The sequence below is a fragment of the Pelodiscus sinensis genome, chromosome 13 (genome assembly GCF_049634645.1).
Source record: "Pelodiscus sinensis isolate JC-2024 chromosome 13, ASM4963464v1, whole genome shotgun sequence".
Taxonomy (NCBI): domain Eukaryota; kingdom Metazoa; phylum Chordata; order Testudines; family Trionychidae; genus Pelodiscus; species Pelodiscus sinensis.
Window position 1 is genome coordinate 24,573,880 of NC_134723.1, and position 23,876 is coordinate 24,597,755.

The following is a 23,876-nucleotide window of genomic DNA, read 5'->3' on the forward strand; positions in this document are numbered from 1 at the left end:
TTTCAGATGCTAGTTGCCTTGCACAAAAACTAGGATCATTTTCAAAAAGTTATAATCATTACAACTATCTCAGGGAACTTTTGCTGCTAAAATACATCATTCAGAAAACTTTGAGTAAAGGAGATAATTTTGCTTCAGATACTGATAGAGTGAAACAGCTTGAAAACTCAGGTGTAGTTCTAGTCTGTTTATAAATTGTGAAAAAATCGTTGAAGAACTGATTATAATGGACTAATATATCAGGAAATATATGATTCCGGATGTATTTGTTCATTACTTTTTTGAACTTACAATTAGAGTAAACTGTAGCTGTTTACAAAATGTTCGGATTTAGACTACCAAATGCCACATTTAAAAAAGACAATAAAACAAATGTTTTAACACAATAAAAATAATGTTCTATTGTATATAGTATTTTATTTTATGCTCATCAGTATCTTATCATCTATATACAGTGTTATACTAGACTCTTGGCAGCAACTAAATGGCAATATAAACAATATTAAGGGCAATATAAACAATATATTTAATCTAGCTAAATAAAAATATCATTTTGTCCTATATATATTGTACATAGCACATTCAAGTTTTCTCAATATAATAAAATTTCAAATGTATAGCATTATATAATAAACCTGCATTGTTTAATGCTAAAAATATTGGCAATTTGTCAGCTAAACAGACTCACAGTATATACCAAATGGTTCAAAATATGCAAACATTGTTCACGTTTCAATGACTGTATATATTATCATCTTTAAATGCCATAACCGCACAGAGTCCTCCTGACCAATTTATTCCCAGCCAGGGTGGCGAGGAGCAAATAGCAGTGAGTCATGAGTGGACAGCAGGCATATAAAGATTGTGGTAAAGCAGATGTGGAACAGGAAGTAGCAATTCACCGAATTAGCAATTCATTGAATTAGAATTACCTTGACAAATTGCAACGTATATCTCATTGTTTAAGAATGAAAAGGAAGTCTAACATTATCATGAAGTTGCTCAGTAACAAATTCTATTTACCTATTGACTTAAACTAGGCGGCTGTTCCCCTTGCGCGTTACGCTCGCCAACCCCTCCTCTGTCGGGGGCAGACAACCCCAGCTCTCCCCCCAGCCACAGGAGAAGGCTGGCCCATGGCAGCCCCGAGCCCGGCCCTTTCTCTCCCCCTTCCCCTCTGGCTGCACCAGCCATGGCCCTTTCTCCCCTCCCCTCTTCTCCCCCAACGCACCAGCCCCAGCTATGCCCCAAGCATCCAGGGTAGGCTGGGCCAAGGCTGCACTGGGCCTAGCTCTGCCCCCAGCCGCTGGGAGGAGACAGGTTAGGGCTCAGGCTATGCCAGGCCCAGCTCTGCCCCCCAGCTGCCCGGAGTGGCTGGGCTGAGGCCAGTCTCTGTCCCCCCCACCTCGCCACTGGGGAGGGCTGGACCAAGGCTACAGCAACCACTGCTGGGAAGGGGGGAAGGGCTGGGGCCGCAGTCAGCCCTAGCCACATGGACCATGGGGAGGCCAGGCTGGGAGTGGGTGAGGCTGGGTTCTTGTGGACACAGAGTAAGGTGATGATGCCACTCTGTCATCCCACAGGACAATGTTTTTATATATATATAGAGAGAGAAATATTAGATCCAATTATCAGCCTCCAGCTAGTTGCAGGCACTTCCCACTGAATATCAATAATATGTGTGGATCAGCCCATAGTCCTTACAATTGCTTTGGGATAGCAGGCAGAAAATCAGAATACACTGTGAAATCAATACTGGCAGTTTTACAAGCAATGCATTTAAAAGCAACTCCATAACCTTACTGATATGGAAACAAAAGTATTTTACTAAAGAACTATAATTCTGTTTCAAACAGATAATAAGAAACAAGGGCAAGAAAGACAGGGTACAAAGAGTAAAGAAAATAACAGCAGTTGTTCTCCGCAAGACTTTCACATATCCCAAACACATCTATTAGTTTAACAGGATTGAACTCTTTTTCTCAGTACTAAAGGATCAAATTCTGCCTTCGTTACAGGCACCTAGGATTAATAATGAGTGTACCTGTGAGCAGAAGACAGATACAGCTTTTTTAATGTCAAGTGATGCTTATTAAATGACTCTTTATCTGGTTGTAAAGTTAAATAACTGCTTGCTTTCATGGCTTTCCCAATTTAAAGATGTCCCACCATCATTGCAATAAAATGGTTACCAAGATACTAGCATAACATTTGATATTATTACTACTGCTGTTGCCTTTTTTGGCAGAAGGCAATGTCTAAAGTTAGATTTTACAGACAGAAAATCTGTCTGTTACCTTATGGATCAATAACCCATTCTCAGAAATTTCTCCAAGTGACTGCAAATCTTTTCTGTACATATAGGAATCAATCATTGTCGTTTCTGTAAATGAGAACAAAGTCAGATTACTACTAGTGTATGAATAGTCAAAAAGTGTCCAATGATATTATTGGAAGCCTACTTGTATGGACACTTTTGGGCACAGTGAATCACATCTATTAACACAAATATGTTTAAATTAGTATGTCTTGATTTATGCCAGAAGGAACATATCTGCCAACAGAAGTCTATGCCCATACATGTTTACTCTGCATTATTCATTTAAAGAAGACATGTATACATCTATTCTGGTGAAAGATTGGAGGGGATGGTTTCCTTAGTTTGATCAGTTCCTCTGCACATATTGTCCCTTTGTAGACTTAAGGACAAAGTGAATGTTGCCTAAAATATGGCATGGATGGAGCAGGCACAGAAAATCTTTCTTCCCACTCTAGCATTCCCATTCACGAGGCAGCCATAGGCTACATCTAGATTGCATCCCTTTTTCATAAAAGGGATGCAAATTAGACGTATCGCAATTGCTAATGAAGTGGGGATTTAAATCTCCCCCGCTTCATTAGCATAAAAATGGCTGCCACTTTTTTTCAGCACAGAGCTTTGCCGGAAAAAAGCGCTAGTCTAGACGCGGATCTTTCGGAAAATAAAGCCTTTTCCGAAAGATCCCTTATCCCTCTTAAAATAAGGGATAAGGGATCTTTATGTGCATCTGCTATCTTAACAGGCTTTTCTTCCAAGAAGTTTATTTTACAAACTGAAATCAAACCTTCACTTAGCTATTTATCTGGTTAAATTCCAAGATCATTCAAAGCTAACAGGCTGCAGTCCCAAAAAGCTGTGGTTTCCCCACTAGCCTTTCTGAGAGGCCAGGCTGCCAGGAAGTATGGGTGTACACAAAGAGAGAGCAAGCAGAGGCACAGCACACAAATAGTCATCTAAAATATGTATTTCTGCTTCAGCCCTAGATCCAGCTCTCACCACTGCTTTAGACACTGCTCAAGCCCCAATGGCTGAATGCTGTTCCCTGCCCCAACCACAAACACTGCCCTAATGTGCCCTTCTAAAACCAGTCAAATTTAAATTCTTAGGCACATCTCTGCCAGAAAGTTTCATGTTGCTAGGAGAAAGGGAGCAACAAAGCTGCTGAAAACAGAAGATTATACTTCAGAACAATGGCCATTGTTTATAAGGTTATACCTCCAAAAACAAGCATCTCTGATCCAGCAACATCCATCATCCAACAGGACCAGGGATGCTCTTGTACCAGAGAACCCGAGAACCTAAGTGCACGAGGGCCAGCAGAGATTGGGACAACAAGTTTGGTAGCCCAGTTGGGGACAGCATGAGACTGGGCTCGGAGTTGTGGGGCAGCCTCCATCAGCCCCTGGGAGCTCGGGGCTGAGAACAGAGCACTGCATCAGTGTGGGGCTGGAGTCTCCTGGCACCCCCCTCCCCAGGAGTGTGGGGCCAGAGCACCAAGGCAGCCCCCAGGAGCATGGGGCTGGAGTCAAGCCCTGTGGCAGAGCGGGGCTGGAGCCCTGCAGCAGCCCGCTGCAGTGCGTGGCTGGGGCAGAAGCCCCACAGCTGCCCCCTGGAGCACGGGGCCAGGGCTAGGGCTGGAGCCGCATAGCAGCCTGCTGAAGTGCGGAGTTGGGGCTGGAGCCCCGTGGCGGCCCCGATGCATAGGGCCAGAGCACTGTGGCAGGAGCTAGAAACTGTGCTGCCTAGGGAGCCAGCAGTAGCTGGGCAAGCAACCCAGCCAGATTGGAGATGGGGGAGGGAGAAGCAGGAGGCGATAGACATAGGGGCCAGTGGCAGAGACATCCCCTGGTCCGGCAAATTCTTTCCTTTGGGACCAGTCAGATCCCAACAGTCTTGGACCAGGGAGGTCCAACCTGTATAAGGATCTCCTCTAAAAATGGGATTTTGATTTTTAGATGTAGATGTGTTAAAAGTGTTACGAATGAAATTCTTTGAATGGAATAGAAAGAGAGAATGGAGCATATATTTAAACTTCTGGGGATATGGTGGTGGTGCTCTAGGCTCCTGCACAGGAGGGCAGAAGGGGGGAACAGATAGGAAGAGAAGGAGCCTTAGGTACGGGGAAGAGGGACAAAAGCTAGCCTCCCCAAATGGCCGGGTCACCAACCACCCATGTATGAGTTCTATTAGAAGGAAAGCGCTCTTCTGCAGCCGGGAGGAGACTCTGCCCCTGCCCAGAGCAGGTTGGCTCAGAGGTGGGGCAGGACACGCCTCTCCCAAAAGCTGGGGCAAGAGCGGTGTACCCCAGTTCCCAGAGCTGCTGCAGCCCAGCACCCAGAGATTGGGAATTGCTGTCCTATGGGATAAAAGTGAAGTGTGAGCTGGCACAATGAACTAGTTTCTTATCTAAGAAATTTAAGATGTGGTTGTGTTTTCCTCATGCTGAATGATGATTGCATTCTCATGCTTTTTGTGGGAGCATAGTTCTTAAAAATAATGAAAAAATAATTCAGAAAAGGGACATCAAGTTAATGCAAATAGGTATTAAGAAACCTATAATGCTATATTCTAGTTCAGGAAATTCCAGTATTTCTATAATCCCCATTTAAGTATATATTTGTTATTCCAAAAAGAACCAGAAAATAATTCAACCATCCCAACTTTCTTCAGTATTTCTATAGTTCTAAGACCATGTTAGCGTGATACTTCCCAGGTTCTTTTATTAAATTTGTGCAATCATTTCTTGATTGTGGTTTGTTTTGATTTGAATCCTCACCTGTCTGGAATTCTGGTTTCAGTTTGTAGATGGTAATCTCTTGTCCCTGCAAAAAGAGAGAGTTAATTTGGACACACTGTTGGAAGCACGCTCCACCCCACATAAATAATCTGAAATTGTAGTTTTGATGATGCCCTAAAAATTTATCACACAAGTCATTACAGACCTGTACTACAAAGGTAGCTACTTTTCCCATGAAACCACAGTTCTTCCCCAGTCACACTGTTGCACACTCCTTTCAACACTTCTACCTGCAAATAAATGCTCATTGGATATCTTCTAAATTTCTGTGGTGTGCGTTAGTATCAAAAGTTCTGACTGTTGTTCTGATAGAGTATGTCTACACTACAGTGTTATTTCAAAATATCTTCTTTCTAAATAACGCGTCTACACGCAAAATGCATTTCGAAATAGCATTTTGCTATTTCAAAATAGCACGTCCACACTGAGTGGACTCTGAATCGCATTTAAGATTGGCCGGAACCAGTTCCAGCAGGGCACCACGTCAGGACTTACTGTGTGGGGCTGCTGCCTGAGGCTATCTGAGGTCTGTGCTTAAAGGGACCCCCCCCCCCCCAGACAGCCGGTTCTCAGGTTTCCCTGCTTGCTTGCCTACCTCAATGAGGGACAGCAAAGCATTTTGTCTCTGTGTGCTCTGGTTGTCCTCGCTCGGGACACCACAGCACTCTGCAACACAGAGCCAGAACTGCCCCTGGCACTCCAGTGCTTCTCGTGGATGCATTGCTGCGAGCCTGGCTGCACTTTCTGCATCTGGGAGGTCCATCGGGGGGCTGTCAGTATCCAGGAGGCCCTGTGGGAGAGCTTCCACCCTGAGGAGCACTAAGAGTCTCCCTGGTCTGCCCCACTGGGGGCTTGTGCCTCATTCCTCCCTCACGTCCTTTCACTTACCCCTCCCTAGCCCCCCTTCCTGATGTAAAATAAAATACACGTATTTTCATGAACACAAACTCTCTTGATTAAACAAAACTGGGGGAGAGGGAATGAAACTCTGGTGAGACTGGAGAAAGGAGGCGGGAGAGGGGAGAAAAGAGGGTGGAAGAGGGAAGGGGAAAACCTGGGAGGAGGGAGCTGGAAGGGGGAAGCAAGGGGAAGAAGGGAGAGGGGAAGCTCAGGGCTCAGGATCTCGCCGGACCAACTTGATTGTCATGCAAACCTGCTCCTTTGCATGTGGCCTTTGGTGGCCAGGCTGGCAGCTATCCTGCCATAGACGGCTGCATTCCTCCATCTAGTGTAGAGATCATGGACATCTAGTGTAGAGATCATGGCATCCCCCCCAAACCTGAATAAGGTCCATGATCTCCACCCTGGACCAGGAAGGTGCCCGTCTTCTCCGGGCCCTGGCAGGCTCCTGGGAGCTGGCAGACTGTTCCTGGGGAGCGGTGGAGGGCTGGCTGCCAGTGGCTTGCTGGCTCATGTTTTGGAGCCACAGGGTCAGGAGCAGTGACTGCTGGCTCTGGACTGGCAGGCTTGGAGCTGGCACAGGCACTGTGGCCAGGGTCTACCCCTTTAAGGGCTCCGAGGACGGGGGAGAGAGGGAGAGAAATGTTCTTGGTTGAGGCTGGAGTGGCCACCAGGGCACCCTGGGAAGGGCTGGAGGCCCCCTATTTCGAAATAAGTGTCTATACAGCACTTATTTCGAAATAGCTATTTCAAATTTGGCGTTATTCCTTGTAGAATGAGGTTTGCCAAATTCAAAATAAGTGCTCCACTATTTCAAATTTATTTTGAAATAGCTGTTTGGCTGTGTAGATGCTAGGAAAGTTATTTCGAAATAAGGGCTGTTATTTCAAAATAACTTTGTGTAGACATACCCATACTTAGTTTTATTAGAGACACCAAGTAGAATCATAGAATCATAGAACTGGAAGAGACCTCAGAAGGTCATCAAGTCCAGCCCCCTGCTCTAGGTGAAGCAATATCTTTTATTGCATCAAATTCACTAATTTAATTAGCATTCTGCAGGTAGTGATGCTGGAAATTGTTAGTACATAAGTGCTTTGGTTCCAAACTATTCCACCGAATGAGCTGAAACACTTCCACGACAGAATTTTTCTGCTTCATAGCAATAGGTCACACACAAATTTGGATCTGACTATTTGTTGTTGTTTTTTTTATCTACAGAGCTCTGTGACCTTGTCCTCACCCACAACTATTCCTAGTTTGTATCTTCAGTTTATATCTTCAAATCGGAGGTATACCTATAGGCACCTGCATTGCCCCACAATATGCCAACATATTTCTGGCTGACTTTGAACAACATTTTTCCTCGCCTTTTGCCCCCAGAACCCTTACTCTATTTACACTACATTGATGACATTTTCATCATATGGACCCACATGAAGGAAACCCTGGAAGAATTCCACAGGGAATTCAACAACTTCCACCCCATCATCAACCTCAGCCTGGACCAGACCACACAAGAGATCCACATCCTTGACACTACAACACAATTGCACAAATGCCACATTTCCTCCACCTTATACTGGAAACCTACCAACTGTTACACTTACCTACATGCCTCTAGCTTCCATCCAGGACACATTTCCCCATCAATTGTTTATAGCCAGGCCCTAAGATACAACTGGATTTGCTCCGATCCCACAGACAGAGACTAACACCTACGGGATCTATATGAAGCATTCTTAAAACTTAAATGCCCACCCGAAGAGGTGGAAAAACAGACTGACAGAGCCAGATGAGTACCCAGGCATCAACTTCTTCAAGATAGGCCAGACAAAGAAAACAACAGAACACCACTAGTCATCACCTACAGCCCGCAACTTAAACCCTTCCCTCTCATTATTAACAATCTACAATCTATATCCTGGAAAAAGACTCTTCATTCCCTCATAGGCCTTGGGGGACAGGCCAATCCTCGCCTACAGACAACCCCCGAACCTGAAACAAATTATTTCCAGCAACCATGCAGCACAACTCCATCATACTCATCCTGGAATCCACCCCTGCAATCAACTCCAGTGCCAATTCTGTCCACACATCTATATAAGGAATATCATCATAGGACCTAATCACATAAGCCACCACATCAGAGGTTCATATAACTGTACATCCAACAATATGATCTATGCCAGTGGTCCCCAACGCAGGTGGCCCCAGCCCCGGGGCACATGCAGCGCCGGTGCCGGTCCCAGGCACGCGGCTCGGGCAGCGGCGCCGGCCCCGGGCCCACGGCACAAGGCGCTCGGGCAGCCCGGGCCCGGGGGCACATGCCGGTGCCGGGTGAAAGGGCATCCCCGCCCCTGGCATGCTCCAGGAGGCGCGGCCCCGCCCCCGGGTGCCCGGTGCATGAGTGGCCCCACCCCTTTGGGCGCCCGGCGCATGAGTGGCCCCGCCCCCAGGCGCCCGGGAGCCTCTAAAGGTTGGGGACCATTGATCTATGCCATCAAGTGCGATGTATATTGGCCAAACTGGACAGTCTCTACAACGGACACAAATCAGATATTCAAAACAGTAACACAGAGAAATCTATTGGGGAACATTTTAACTTGCCTGGGCACTCAGTAATGGATCTAAAAGTGACAATATTATTACAAGGCAATTTCAAAAACCAGATGGAAAGAGAAGCGGCAGAACTTGATTTCATTTACAAGTTTGACACCTGCAATAGAAGTTTAAACAAACACCTTACCTGGATGGCCTGCTACTTTCTACATTCTAATGACATAAAAAGCTGAGCGTCAGGTACTTAGAGTACCTAGAACCCATTCTCTCAGTCTCATTTACCATGGACATGCTAATTGACAATATATATTTTTCCTTCTCTTTCCCTCCCCATCTTCTCTCTTCTCTGCTATTTATTTGTCCCCTGGACTCCTTAACTCCATTCATCTGAAGAAGTGGGTTGTGCCCACGAAAGCTCATGATACCATCTACATTTTTTGTTTAGTCTCTAAGGTGCTGCAAGACTATTTTTTGTTTTTTTAAGTTTATTCACTTACAGACTAACATGGCTACTCCTCTGAAACTTTCTTCCTACTTCCTACCCTTTCTATTCAGAACCCTATGGGGTAGCAGTGAAAAAGACGAGAAGCATGCTGATTTCATCTTACTGCTACTTTGGAAAACCATAAAGAGCAAATTTAGTTAATCGAATTATTCACAATGGCAAACACTCTCAAACATAAGCAAAAGGAAGCTATGGGTACTGGTGCACTCCAATTCGCCCTCTTTCCAGAAATGAATGTGGAAGAAGTGGAAAGTAAGCTACTTACTTTCAACACTTTCAAATCTGACTTTGATTAACCAGGAAAAGATGGAGATTGAAGACAGCACTGTGATAGGTGCCTTTTCCAGCACCTAGAGCAAAAGTGCGACATCACCATGGCATCACTTTTGGATCTCACTGGCAAGGGCTCTCTTTTTCATCTTTTGTACTGCCTGTTATTAATAGTAAGGGTCTAATAAACTCTTTGGCTATGTCTACACTACAGGGTTTTTGCACAAAAACCCGCAGCACATCCACACCTCAAGCGCATTTTTGCACAAGAAAATCTACAACCTACAGAACAGAGGGTTTTTTGCGGTGTAGGTATACCTCCTTCTACAAGGCATAATGCAAGAACTCTTGTGCAAAAAGGTGTGTGTGGATGTGCAACAGAGGTTTCTTGTGCAAAAAGAGCCTATCGGAAAAAGCACAGGTGCTCTGATGGCCATTCTGTGAATGGCAATCAGAACTTTCTTGCACAAGAGTGTCCATGCAGGGTGGATGCTCTCTTGCACAAAAGCACATCAGTGTGGACATGCTTTTACGCAAGATTTTGTGGAAGATCTCTTCCACGAAAATCTTCTTGCACAAAAACCCTGCACTGTAGACACAGCTTTTGGCTTTAGTTGCCTAGTGAATTGCATGCTGCAATACATTTGCATGAATGTTACTTATAAGGTGCTTTCAGAATGCAGTATGCCCAGTATTATATACCCTACTCCCCAGTTCTATTATGGTTTTGGACTTTGAATGATACTCAGAATCAGATATTCACAGGACAGTTTGGGATGGCCACCCCAGGCCCAGTGCTTTGGGGGCTCCTATGGTGGATGAGTCTGAGGGTGGCCTGGGGGATTACCTGGGGACCTGGCACAAGGCAGCAGCAGGAGTTGGGGATACCCCTCCCAGAGCCAGAGCCAAAGCAACCCGGCAGTCTACTCCACTCTGCCCCATCACCCTCTTCTCAGTGCGCTCATCTTCCCACCGCTGTGGAAATGTGGAGCACAGCAGGCTGGAAGAGGGCTGCCAGGCCACTCCAGCTCCTTTTGCCAGCGTAAGTGAGGGGAGCTGACCCTTGCTGCTCTCTGCACCAGGCTCTGAGGTAATCCCCTGGATTGAGGGATGAATCTATGACAAGAGAGTGGGGCAGGGACAGGGCTTGGGGGAGGGGTAGAGCGGGGGCAGGACAAGGTCTGCAGCTTGGGACTTTTCCTGGGCCTCATACCTGGGGCACTGGGAGAAGGGTTGTCTCAGGATTCATGCCACGCTAGGGACAGCCCTGCTCTGAAGAGTGGAAATTTTAAGGAATCAGTAGCCCACTTCATAGGAGCTATTTCACATATGGTCACCTTCTCCTTCTGCTACTCCTGGACACTTTCCTATTAGGCTTTTATTCCTTGTCAGCACACCCTTCCCCTGAAAATATTGCTCACCCCCCTCAGTTCACTCTCCGAGATATTTCTATAGAAATGTTTCCTCTGTGCTATTCCAAATATATTTGTTAATGGGCTGGAGGCTACGTGGTTATCCAACCATCACTTCTTGCCTAAAACTTGTTAGTCTGGATGAACAAAAGCAGTGGTGGAAACTAAAGATGCAGTGGGCCAAAAGTGCTAGCTCTCTCTAATTAATGAGCTGCTTGTATTAAATAGGTAAGTCACTGGCAGGAAAAAGTAGGAGTTGAGATAAATCACCAAAAAACAGCAATGCTAACAAATCAAAGTATAGTCACAGAGAATGCCACTGGATCCCTGGCCCTCTGGTGCCAGTTATCTGTTCAAAGTTAATATAACAGTGCACTGAGTCATGATTGCTGTGCTTTGGTGCTGTAGAAAGATCTCCGACAGGCATGCACTGAAAGGCTTGCTAAAACATGCAGCGCCAGAGTCAGTGTGACCTAAAATAAACTCAGGTGAGCTGGGCTTTATTTCTAGCACTCCCACCAGCCTGTTGGGTGAGCGCCAACAAGTCACTTCACCTCTCCCTGCCTCAGTTTCCCCTCTCTAAACCATGGCAACTGATAGGGCCCTCCTTTGTGCAGCCCCTGGGAACCGTCTGTTGACAAGCCCTGCTCCAGAGCCAGCACGGGGGGGGGGGGGGGAGCACACACCTGCCAGGGCAGGAGCATTTTCCTTCCCAACCGCGCTGCAACTGTTGGAATCTGCCACCCCCAGGCTGTCGGAGCCGTGTGGTGCCGCCCTGCGCCTCTGCCCCAGGGGACGTGCTCTGGGCTTCCCGCCAGCGGCCCGGGCGGTCCTGAGGCTGCTTTCTGAGACTCCAGGCACTGGCTCCGGAGGGAGGCGGCTGGGCTGCCCCCCCGTGGCAGCGGCCAGAGCACTAGGGGGGTTCACACCCCACTCAGCCACCCTCAAGCTAACCGCGCCCCTCCCCCCGGCTTGTTGTCTGCCTTTGTACAGAGGCACGGATCCACCTCGGCTGCCATGACCTGAGGGGCCGGGGGCTGCCCCTCCCGCCTTTTACTGAGGAGGGGGAGGGGAGACGCAGGACTAGAAAAGATCCCGTGAGGTATTCTCGAGCCGTTCAGGCAGCGCATGCGCACGCCATGGTTCCCGTATCGCCCTACACTAGGGCCCGAGGCCAGCCCACTCCAGGTCGAGGCGCCTGCGCAGTAGGCGGTTGGGTGGGGGCGGGGGGGGGACATGAGCGTACTGCTCCCCAATATGGCAGACTTCGACACTATCTATGAGCTGGAGGAGGAGGAGGAGGAGTCCGAGCCGGTGGTGAGGAGTCAGGAGCTGCCACGACCCCGAGACGCGCCAGATCCCGTGGCGGTGCGGGGCGCCGGGCACATCACTGTGTAAGGCGTGGGGGTGGGGACAGGAGCGGGGGGGGGGGTGAGTGAGGGGCGGTGGGCAGGTGGAAAGGGGCCTGAGGGAGCCAACGAAAGGCAGGAACCCTTCGTGGGCGGGGGCGAGCAGGGGGGGATAGTGCTCAGTGTTTGCTAGATGCCTGGCTGAGCAGGCAAGTCAGAGCTGGTGAGGATGCTGCTTCTGAGGTGATCAGGAAGAGTCTTAGCTTCAGACTACTCTGTCAACAGTGCCATGAATAATGCCCCAAAAAGTAGCTCCCTGCCTAAGTGCTTTATGACTCTGGCCTGACTCCTTCACATCTTTCTGTGTAGCTTCTACCAAACTGTTGTTATGCTGCTGTGTATGCTTTGTCTTAGGGCTCTGGTCATCCAAACATCCTGTTGGGGTGTGTGAAATTCACTTATCTATTATTTGCAGAAAAAGCAGCAAGCAGACCAGCACTTAAAATCTTAGGTCCGTTGCCTGACCTGAGCCTGAAAATAGTTTCTGCCTGGGTTAAATTTTAAATACTGTAAGACCACATCATCAATGGATGATTTAAGGGCCTATCCCCACAATTTTACTATCTTCCTTCTTGGGCGCAACTCAGCCATTTGTCCCCATACTGTACTGCAGAGAGAGGACAAGTGTTCTACATTTTAAAAATTTGAGTTACTGAGTTTTATTTGTAAATATTTTTATAATGGGCAATTCAGAAGTTTTATCATTAGAAAATATGAAACAAAATGGAATAAGTCCAGGAAATTTGCCATTATTTTATGGTATAATAGAGTGATCAAGCAGCTTAACCCACCATTATGTCAACTGTTTAAAAATTAACCTCCTTTTTACCAGTGAAATAGTGGAATATAAAGCAGCATAAAATTGTAATTTATTTTACACACTAAAGGGGAGGTCATTAGTATATCGCATTTGTGCATAGTATAATAATTCAATAAACCATGTTTCATTTGAGTGTATGTTTGAATATTAAAAGATGATGCATTTCTCTCTGCTGTGTGATCTAGTGGTTTGAAGGCAAGGCATGGGAAATAGGAGGATCATGCATCCTAATAGAACCTAAATTAGACTTGATGCTGTGTTTATCTGTAAATCCTCCAATCAGATTTGGTTTGAGCTAATATTTATGTGCAAGTTCTGTAGCACCATGGAATTTCTGCTTGCGCTGATAGAGATCCTCTCAATGATGGCATTAGTCTCTAAGGCAGCCTTTTATTTATATTTTTGTGCTGTACCAGAAGCTTTCAGAACACACAAATACCAAGCTCTAACCCAGAATAGAATGCAGTCTAAATGGACAAAGTGTGGGGATAAAAGGGATGTAATGCTGGAGTGACTGGAATGATAGGTGCATGTCTTACTAACTATACAGTTAGTATTTAAAGCACGTTTTAAATAAATATTAGCCTCAATCACACACTTGTTTACTTCTCCCACCATTGTCTTTGTGTCTCTTCCCTGATGCTTATGTTGCATCGGGGCCTTCACTGTACTAATCTTTAAATCCGCTGCTTTTTCAGTTCCCTTCTTACAACCGAGCTTTAGTGTGACACCTTCAAGAAATCTGCCAAGTAGTGATGCCCAAGTCAGAGATTAAAAAAAAAAGCAATATGTTAAATGATACAGTATGATCAAGTTGTGTAGTTGGCTGTATAATTGCATGATCTGATTACTGGTACTCTCATCCTCTGTCCTCACCTCTTTGAATAAGAAAGGAATGGCAAACAGAAATTCTGGTAGAGTAGTCTTTATTTCCTGGTCCCACTTATGTGACACCAGTCATTCTTACATACCACCAGTTAATAAACAGTCCAATTAATAAAATTCAGATTGACTCTGTAAAGTTAGAGTAGGTGATGCTTTCCCTGGGCAAATGAACAATTTTGTGCCTGTAATGGATTCTGTCAGTATATGCTATCTCTAAACATATTACTTTGTGATAATAAAGCCTTTTATTGGGTTGAAAACAATAACTTTCAGAAGTGGCCTGTAGGATATGCCACCAGGAGGCTTATTAGCCTCTTCAAGATGCTTAGAATGTTCCTGATAGTACTCCTGTTCTGACAGAAATAATTCAGCTTCACCTAGTGAGTGAAAAACATGGGAAGACACAGAAACCTATTGTATGCCTTGAATTTTATTTAGATGTCTTCTGTTAGCTATGACTCTGATGGATGGTTATGATGTATGATCCAGGTACTAATGATACAACATATCTTGGCAGGTTGCCATCCACTTTGGAATCTGGGCATTACCTACCACATGCAGTGGGGATGAAGATAATCGTTCTTATTCCCATCTAACATTCTGATCCAGATTCCTTGAATGTAACTACTTCAGAGTTAATAGGCTCAAGAAACATGTTGGATATTGGTGCTAAGGTTTTATGCTTAGGTGATCCTACTAAAGTACTCCAAAGTAGCCTGCAGTATTCTACAATACTAAATATGGTTCCCTGGATTCCACCTATGCTTTTAAATCTTTTTGTTGTTGTTTGTACTGATTCTTCTGCTAATTGTTTGCCTGTCATTTTTAAGGGCTTGGCTTGTTCTTCAGCTGATAATTATTGTGGGCATTGCAACCCATATAGTTAAGCTGCCTAACACTATCAGTTTTAAAAGATAGGAAATGTGTGTGCCACCTTCATTCTGCTCCTTATGTTATATGCATTATGTTGTGATTTTTTTAATGGTGTCATGCTATTTTTCTGCAAGATCCTCGCATACAGTGTTTGTGATGGAGGGTGATCAGGAATGAGGCAGCTGCATTCAATGTATGACCTTTGCCTCGTTTACTGCTTGCCATCAAAACCTTGTACTGAATATAGAATTAACTATTCCCTCATGGCCTTTACTGGAGCACTCAGCACTGTAGATACTTTTGTGGTGCACTTAGAATCTCTCCATCTACCAGAAATTCATAGTATTCTCCCTATTTTATAGATGGGGAAATGGAGGTAGAGACTTATCTGATGACATACATTTAATCATTGGCAGAGGCAGAATTAGAATTCAGAATCCCCTTTCTGTCTGTGCTAATATATTACTATCAAATACTAAGCATTCACGGCTTGCATTGATTTCAGTAGCAGCCATTGTGACTGTTCATTATTTTTGCATATCAGACCCCCCACGCATGTTAAGTTGAATGCTCACAGAATAACTCAGTGACCACGTACTAAATTTTTTGTTTAAATGACTTAGAAAACAAATACTTAGTTTCATCTGGCAAAAATTTATTTGCTTCACTTGCTGATTTTAGAGTTGCTCGGAGATAAATAGGCTATGATCTGTGGTTGGAGAAAGCCATTGAAGAAGTGCTGGAGCCACTAAGGCAGTTAAATACCAGTCTCCTTGTACAAGAGCAAGATGCCAGCCTTTTTTAAATAGTTTATGGTTCGTCCCTTACTCAAGGCTCCACCTCTTGAAGCTGACAGCATCTTCACTTACTGTTGTATTCCAATTCTTACCCTTCTGAGGATGGTGAATTCATTTGGTGAACTTGGACAAGTACTCAAACACCACTTCCTGCAACTCCCATTGGCTGTGTATGGTGATCTGTGGTGAACGGGAGCTTCAAGTGGTCATATCTGCAGAGTAGGGATGTAATAGTATAGTCAATTAGCTTTACTTTTGCTTATCAGTTAATGCCATAGAATACATGCATTTCCCCTTTCCCTCCTCCCCCTTGCCAGTAATTTTTTTAGCAGTTTGGCCAGCAGTCCAGCTCAGTCCTGTCTTGTGCCAAGTCGGAAACCTACCCCGGCTACAGATCTGCATTTAAAGTGTATTAGGAGCTGGGTGGGCAGCCAAACCCAAAAGGACACTGAACTGCCGATTCCCCTTTCAGCAAGAAAAATTTCCAGAATATGCACTTGGAACGAGCGAACAATGTCGAAGGTAGGTAAGACAGCCCAGGTAGTAAGAGAAATGAACAAGTACAAGCTAAACATCATGGAAATTAGTGAGACAAGATGGGTACAGTCAAGTTTCATCAGGGGAAATAGTGCTCTACTCGGGCCATGAAGAGGAAAATGCATCACATATGGAGGGGGTTGCACTCCTGCTGTCACCAGAGGCACATAAAGCTCTTATAGCATGGGAACCTACAGGGTCAAAAAGTATCCTTGCAACATTCAGGACAATAAACAGGAAAATTAATATGTACGTCATTCAGTGTTATGCACTGACAAATGATAAAGTGGGATCAATAAAAGAATTTTATAACAGACTACAGCATGTGCTTGACAAGACAAAACCAGGAGATATCATTGTAGTCCTAGGCAATTTTAATGCCAAAGTAGGAGATGACAACACAGGATATGAAGAGACCATGGGGAAGCTTGGGCTAGGTGTTATGAATGAAAATGGGGAAATGTTTGCTAACTTTTGTGCAGTTAACCTTATCATAGGAGAAAGTATTTTTCCACATAAGAACATTTATAAAGCAACATGGATATCCCCTGGTCATCAAACACAGAATCACATCGACCACTTCTGCATTAATCGAAAATTTAGACAATACTTACAGGATTCAGAGGAACTGATGTGGCCTCATATCACCATCTACCGATGGCCAAATTGAAGCTAAAATTATGAAAGAACAGGACAATACAAAACTATAGACCATGTTATAATGTGGGATTTTTAAAAGACCAGGTAAAGAAAGAAGTGTTCTGTGTCACACTTAGCAATAAATATCAAGCAATGGAACATCTAGATAAAAATTTAAGCATTGACAGCCAGTGGCAACGAATAAAAGATGCCTGGATCAGTACATGTGAAGAAGTCTTAGGCAAAAAGGAATGTCAGCACAGACAGTGGATATCAGTGGAAACACTTAGGAGGATCGAAGATAGGTGAGAGAAGAAAGTATTCTTACATAATAGTAAAACCAGAGCTGCCAAAATTATAGCCCAAGAGAACTATACAAATGCAAACAAAGGGATTAAGAAGACCATTAGAGCAGATAAGAAAAATTATATTGACAACGTGGCAAAAGAAGCTGAGGAAGCATCAGTTACAGGAAATATGAAAGGTCTGTATGATTCAACCAAGAAACTCCCAGGAAAATATTTGCAACATAACTGACCCATCAAGGATAAAATGGGGGAAAACATTACAAATGTAGAAAACCAGGTGGAAAGATGGGTAGAACATTTTAGTGAACTTCTAAACAGACCAGTTCCAGAAGATCCCTCAGAAATCCAGCCAGCTGAAGATCTCTTGGTCGATTGTAGCAAGCCAAGTAAAGAAGAGATAAGAACATAAGAATGGCCGTACTGGGTCATACCAAAGGTCCATCTAGCCCAGTAGCCCAGTATCCTGTCTGCTGACAGTGGCCAGCACCAGGTGCCCCAGAGGGGGTGGACCGAAGACAATAATCAAGCAATTTGTCTCCTGCCATCCATCTCCAGCCTCTGACACACAGAGGCCAGGGACACCATTTCTATTCCCTGGCTAATAGCCTTTTATGGACCTAACCTCCATGAAATTATCTAGCTTCTCTTTAAACTCTGTTATAGTCCTAGCCTTCACAGCCTCCTCTGGCAAGGAGTTCCACAGGTTGACTATGCACTGTGTGAAGAAGAACTTTCTTGTATTAGTTTTAAACCTGCTACCCATTCATTTCATTTGGTGTCCTCTAGTTCTTCTCTTATTGGAACTAATAAATAACTTTTCTTTATTCACCCTCTCCACACCACTCATGATTTTATATACCTCTATCATATCCCTCCCTCAGTCTCCTCTTTTCTAAACTGAGAAGTCCCATATGAAGTCCCAGTCTTCATATGGGACCCGTTCCAAACACCTAATCATTTTAGTTGCCCTTTTCTGAACCCTTTCTAAGTCCAAATTATCTTTTTTGAAGTGAAGAGACCACATCTGTACACAGTATTCAAGATGTGGGCATACCATAGTTTTATACAGGGGCAGTAAGATATTTTGTGTCTTATTTTCTATCCCTTTCTTAATAATTCCTAACACCCTCTTTGCCTTTTTGACTGCCACTTCACACTGTGTGGAAGTTTTCAGAGAACTATCCACAATAACTCCAAGATCTTTCCTGATTTGTCATAGCCAAATTAGCCCCCATCATACTGTATGTAGTTGGGGTTATTTTTTCCAACATGCATTATTACTTTACACTTTAAATTTCATTTGCCATTTTGTTGCCCAATCACTCAGTTTGGTGAGATCTTTTTGAAGTTTTTCAGTCTGTTTCTGTCTTGACTATCTTAAACAGTATAGTATCATCTGCAGACTTTACCACCTCACTGCTTACCCCTTTCTCCAGATCATTTATGAATAAGTTGAACAGGATTGGTCCCAGGACTGACTGTTGGGGGACACCACTACTTATGCCTCTCCATTCTGAAAATTTACCATTTATTCCTATCCTTTTTTCCTGTTTTTTAACCAGTTCTCAATCCATGAAAGTTCCTTCTCTCTTATCCCATGACAATGTAATTTACACAAGAGCCTTTGGTGAGGGACCTTGTCAAAGGCTTTCTGAAAATCTAAGTATACTATATCTACTGGATCCCCCTTGTCTGCATGTTTGTTAACGCCTTCAAAGAACTCTAATAGATTAGTAAGACATAATTTCCCTTTACAGAAACCATGTTGACTTTTGTCCAAATTATGTTCTATGTGTCTGACAATTTTATTCTTTACTATTGTTTCGGCTAATTTGCCTTGTACTGAAGTTAAACTTACCGGACTGTAATTGCCAGGATCACCTCTGGAGACCTTTTTAAATATTGGTGTCACGTTTGCTATCTTCTCGTTATTAGGTACAGAAGCCGATTTAAAGGATAGATTACAAGCCACATTTAACAGTTCAGCAATTTCCCATTTGAGTTCTTTTAGAACCCTTGGATGAATGCCATCCGGTCCTGGTGATTTGTTAACATTAAGTTTTTCTATTTGTTCCAAAACCTCCTCTAATGACACTTAAATCCAGGACAGCTCCTCAGATTCATCACCCCCAAAAGGACGGAGCAGATTTGGGAATCTCCCTAACATCCTCAGCCGTGAAGATTGAAGCAAAGAAATCATTTAGTTTCTCCGCAATGGCTTTATTGTCCTTGATTGCTCCTTTTATATCTCGATCGTCTAGGGGACATACTGGTTTTTTAGCAGGCTTCCTTCTTCTAATATACTTAAACATTTTGCTATTTCTTTTTGAGTTTTTGGTTAGCTGTTCCTCAAAATCTTTTTTTGCATTTCTTATTACATTGTTACACTTGATTTGACAGTATTTATGTTCCTTTCTATTTATCTCACTAGGATTGGACTTCCACTTCTTGAAAGATGCCTTTTTGTCCCCCTCTGCTACTTTTGCATGGTGATTAAGCCACGATGACTCTTTTTTTAGGTCTCTTACTATGTTTTTTAATTTGGGGTATGAATTTAAGTTGGGCCTCTATTATACTGTCTTTAAAAGTTTCCATGCAGGTTGCAGGGATTTGGCTCTAGTCACTGTGCCTTTTAATTTCTGTTTGTTTAACCTCCTCATTTTTGTGTAATTTCCCTTTTTGAAATTAAATACCAGAGTGCTGGACTGCTGAGGTGTTCTTCCCACCACAGGAATGTTAAATGTTATTATATTATAGTCACTATTCCCAAGCGGTCCTGTAATGGTTATCTCCTGGACCTGATCCTGTGCTCCACTCAGGACTAAATCGAGAATCGCCTCTCCTCTTGTGGGTTCCTGTAGGAGCTGCTCCAAGAAGCAGTCATTTAAGCCATTGAGAAATTTTATCTCTGCTTCTCTTCCTGAGGTGACATGTACCCAGTCAATATGGGGATAATTAAAATCCCCCATTATTATAGAGTTTTTTTATTTTGGTAGCCTCTTTAATCTCCCTCAGCATTTCAATGTCAGTATCACTGTCCTGGTCAGGTGGCTGATAATATATCCCTTCTGCTAAATTCTTATTATTGGAGCATGGAATTACTATCCATAGTGATTCTTTTGAACATGTTGATTCATTTAAGATTTTTATTTCATTTGATTCTGCATTATCTTTCACATACAGTGCCACTCCGCAACCCACACAGCCTGCTCTATCCTTCCGATATATTTTATATCCCCGTATGATTGTGTCCTACAGATTTCCCTCATTCCACCAGGTTTCAGTGATGCCTATTATGTCAATCTCCTCCTCTAATTCTAGGTACTCTAGTTCACCCACCTTATTAGTCAGACTCCTAGCATTTGTGTAGAAGCACTTTAAAAAACTGCCACTGTTTGTCTGCCCTTCCCTGATGCATTGGATTCCTTTATATGCGGTTGTTTGTCTGCTCTGGTCCATGGTTTGTCCTCTCCCCTCCTCTCTTTCTGACTACAGCCTAGAGAATCTCTATCAGTGGATTTTCCTCTAAGAGAAGTCTCCATCTGATCTGTGTGTTTCTCTGCACAAATTGGCTTTCCCCCATCTCTTAGTTTAAAAACTGCTCTACGGCCTTTTTAATGTTTAGTGCCAGCAGTCTGGTTCCACCCTGGTTTAGGTGGAGCCCATCCTTCCTGTATAGGCTCCCCCTCTCCCAAAACTGTCCCCAGTTGCTAATAAATCTAAACCCCTCCTCCCTACACCATCGTCTCATCCACGCATTGAGTCTCTGAAGCTCTGCCTGCCTACCTGGCCCTGCGCGTGGAACTGGAAGCATTTCCGAGAATGCCACCATACAGGTCCTGGATTTCAGTCTTTCTTAGCAACCTAAATTTGTCCTCCAGGACATCTCTCCTACACTTCCCTACGTCATTGGTATCTACGTGTACCACGACTGCCGGCTCCTCCCCAGGACCACCGGCTCCTCCCCCAGATAAAGGAAGCAATTCAACTTCTAAGAAGTGGGAAATGTTTCTTTATCAACTTTGTGGACTATGAAAAAGCGTTTAACAGCTTGGATAGGGAAACGTGGAAGTTATTACAGCACTGTAGGATCCCTCAAGCTCATAAATTTCATAAAGACCTATGAAGATATGAGCTGTAGGGTCTTGCTTGAGAGTCAATTTACAGAACCCTTCAGAATAAAGTCTGGTGTCTGGCAAGTTTGTCTGCTGTCCCCCTTCCTCTTTCTTTTGGCTGTTGATTGGATCATGAGAGAAACAACAGCTAATGAGAGGAATGGAATCCAGTGGACCCTGTTTAAACAGCTAGAAGACCTTGATTTTGCAGATGACCTTGCTCTTCTGTCACACAATCAACTTCAAATGCAAAATAAAACAGTGAAGCTGGACAAGATTTCACAGCAGATGGGACTGAAGATATACGAGGGGAAGACCAAGATCATGAAAGTGAATGCAGCAAACAGCAGCCCAATTGTCCTGAGAGGAACGACACTGGAGGAAGTTGATACCTTCACCTATTTAGCTAGTATTGTCAATAAAGTGAGAGGAAGCGACGAAGATATTAATACCAGAATACAGAAGGCAAGAGGTTCTTTTATTATTTTGAGGAACATATGTAATTCAAGAGAGATCAAGCTACAGACCAAAATAAAGATCTTCAGCTCCAGTGTAAAATCAGTACTTCTATATGGCTCAGAATCATGGCGAACAACAAGGACAAACATTAAAAGATTGAAGACTTTTATTAATAAATGTTTGCATAAGATCATTGGCCTGAAGTAGTTTGACAAGATTACAAACATTAGCTTATGGGAAAGAGCAGGGCAATACCCAGTAGAGCAAGAGATATTGAGAAGATGGCGATGGATTGGCCATACACTGAGGAAGCCACCAACTAGCATTACCAGACAATCCCTATTCTGGAACCCACAGGGAAAAAGGGGAAGAGGAAGGCCAAAGAATAGACCTGGATGTGAATGTGAGGAAAGTGGGCAAAAGCTGGAGAGAATTAGAAAAGGTGGCACAAGACAGAGAAGCTTGGAAAGAAATTGTTGATGACTCATGCTCCCATAGGAGCTAAGGGCAAAGAAGAAGATAAAATTTACCATGAATTTAGTAGGGCCCTGCTAATATCCTTTAGTGTATTAATAGAAGTTTCATATTTAAGATAAGAGGTAATCGTTCCATCTGTTGTCAATGGTGAGGCCTCAGGTGTAGTACTGTATCCAATTCTTAGTGCCACACATTAAGGCAGACGTGGACAAATTGGAGAGAGTCCAGAGCACCACAACAAAAACTAGATAAAAAGTTTAACTTTCCTCAGTTGGTCAGGTTTGCTAAAAATAAGTATGTTGAATCTTGGGTAAAAAAAGACAACTAAGGGGAGGCCAGTATTCAGAGAGGTTAAGGATTATTATGAAGAGACTGTTCTCCACCTCCCCAGAAGTTGGGACAAATAGTAATGGGCTTAATCAGCAGAGAAAGTTTAGGGTATAAACAAGGAAGAATTTTTTAATTGTAAGTGTACTAGACAACTTACTCAGCATTGCTTTGGTCCTTAACTCAAAAAAGTTTGTTTTTAAATAAAATGAAAATGTCTGTGCTTCATTGCTCTGAGGATGAGGGGTTCAGTATGTAGGCTGGCCTAAGGAGGGAGGACAACTCCAACCGTCTCTCACCACAACAGCTTGGGGCCAGGTGGAAGCACCTCTCCATGGTCACTGCAGCTCCAGCAGGCATAGTGGGGATGGGGGAGACGTCCCCTAGTGGGGACATGTCCAAGATCATCTGCCCCTGCGTTCCCAAGCCAGAGTGAGAAATGCAGCAAACTGTGCACTTTCCCCTCACTCCCTGATGAAGGGGAAGAGCCAGCAATGTTCCCATACGAATCGTGAGGGAGCTTCAGGTGCCTCTCCCCAACCCTCTCTAAAGGGCACCTGGGAGTGGGAGGCTCAGGGCTGGGACAGTCCTGGATGGGGGAGTGGATGCATCCCTGGCCATCGCCTTTGTCCTGCATGGTGATTCTCTTTTCTGTGTGATTTTATGAGAAGTAATCCCATTCCAGGCACATCCCATTTTCCTTGCACAACCAAGCCCTTGCCTTGATTTGTCAGGAATTTTCAACCTTGAATCATGGGCCTACCCTGGTAAGTCACTGGTGGGCCATACAATGCTTTGTATGGACTGGAACTTCACAACTTCCATTCTCTGTGGTTCATCATTTCCAGCCAAGGTGAAATGTGGGAAGTGGCAGCCCGGCCCATACCGCTTCCCTAGCTCCCTTTGGCTGGAAACGGTGAACTGCAACTGATGGGAGCTGCAAGGCTTCATGCCTATGGATGCTTAGCTAAACAAAGCATCTCTCAGTCCACCAGCAGCTTTCCCGGGCGGGCTCACAACCCAAGTTTGAAAACTCCTGCTTTAAGTTATAATAGGAAGCTATGTACCGAATTTGGTGGTCCTAGCTGTTACCATTTAGGAGGAGTTCTTGAATAAACAGAGAGGCAAAACCTTGTGTCACACACTAAATGTGTTCTGGAAAGCCTGCCTTCTTGAGGTGTACTCAGAGAGCTCGAACTACTTAGCTTAACAAAAAGACTATTAAAGGGGTGATCTTAATGCTGTTTGCAAGTTATCTAAAAAGGAAACGTTTAATAACTGTTACAAGTTATCAGTGAAAGATAACTTTCAGTGATTCGATGTTGAAGCTAGACAACTTCATACTTGAAATAAGGCTGTACTTACCTCTGGTGAGCACCTTCTAGCCAAGTGCATGTACCTGTACCTTATTTGTGGAGGTTCATCAGTGACTTAGCGCTCCAGCCAAGTCTCACACAGTCTGTT

The 23,876-nt window shown here is 44.1% G+C and overlaps 1 protein-coding gene and 1 long non-coding RNA gene across 3 annotated transcripts in view; one reads left to right on the forward strand and one right to left on the reverse strand.

Moving 5' to 3' along the window:
- Positions 1-431: 431 nt before the first annotated feature.
- Positions 432-11,795, reverse strand: LOC142831227 (uncharacterized). 2 transcript variants are annotated; one of them, XR_012906897.1, is made up of 4 exons: positions 11,453-11,795; positions 5,097-5,142; positions 2,298-2,383; positions 432-2,044 (listed from the first exon to the last, which is right to left on the reverse strand). It is a non-coding gene; the product is annotated as an uncharacterized LOC142831227 (long non-coding RNA). The 2 variants fall into 2 exon arrangements; XR_012906896.1 differs by lacking the exon at positions 432-2,044 and having other exon boundaries at positions 2,070-2,383.
- Positions 11,796-11,907: 112 nt separating this feature from the next.
- Positions 11,908-23,876, forward strand: part of CHIC1 (cysteine rich hydrophobic domain 1) — a 42,674-nt gene continuing 30,705 nt past the window's right edge. Inside the window, exon 1 of the mRNA XM_075940857.1 lies at positions 11,908-12,160. Coding sequence (XP_075796972.1) covers positions 12,003-12,160 — 158 coding nt within the window. The 5' untranslated portion in view covers positions 11,908-12,002. The remainder of the gene's footprint in view (positions 12,161-23,876) is intronic.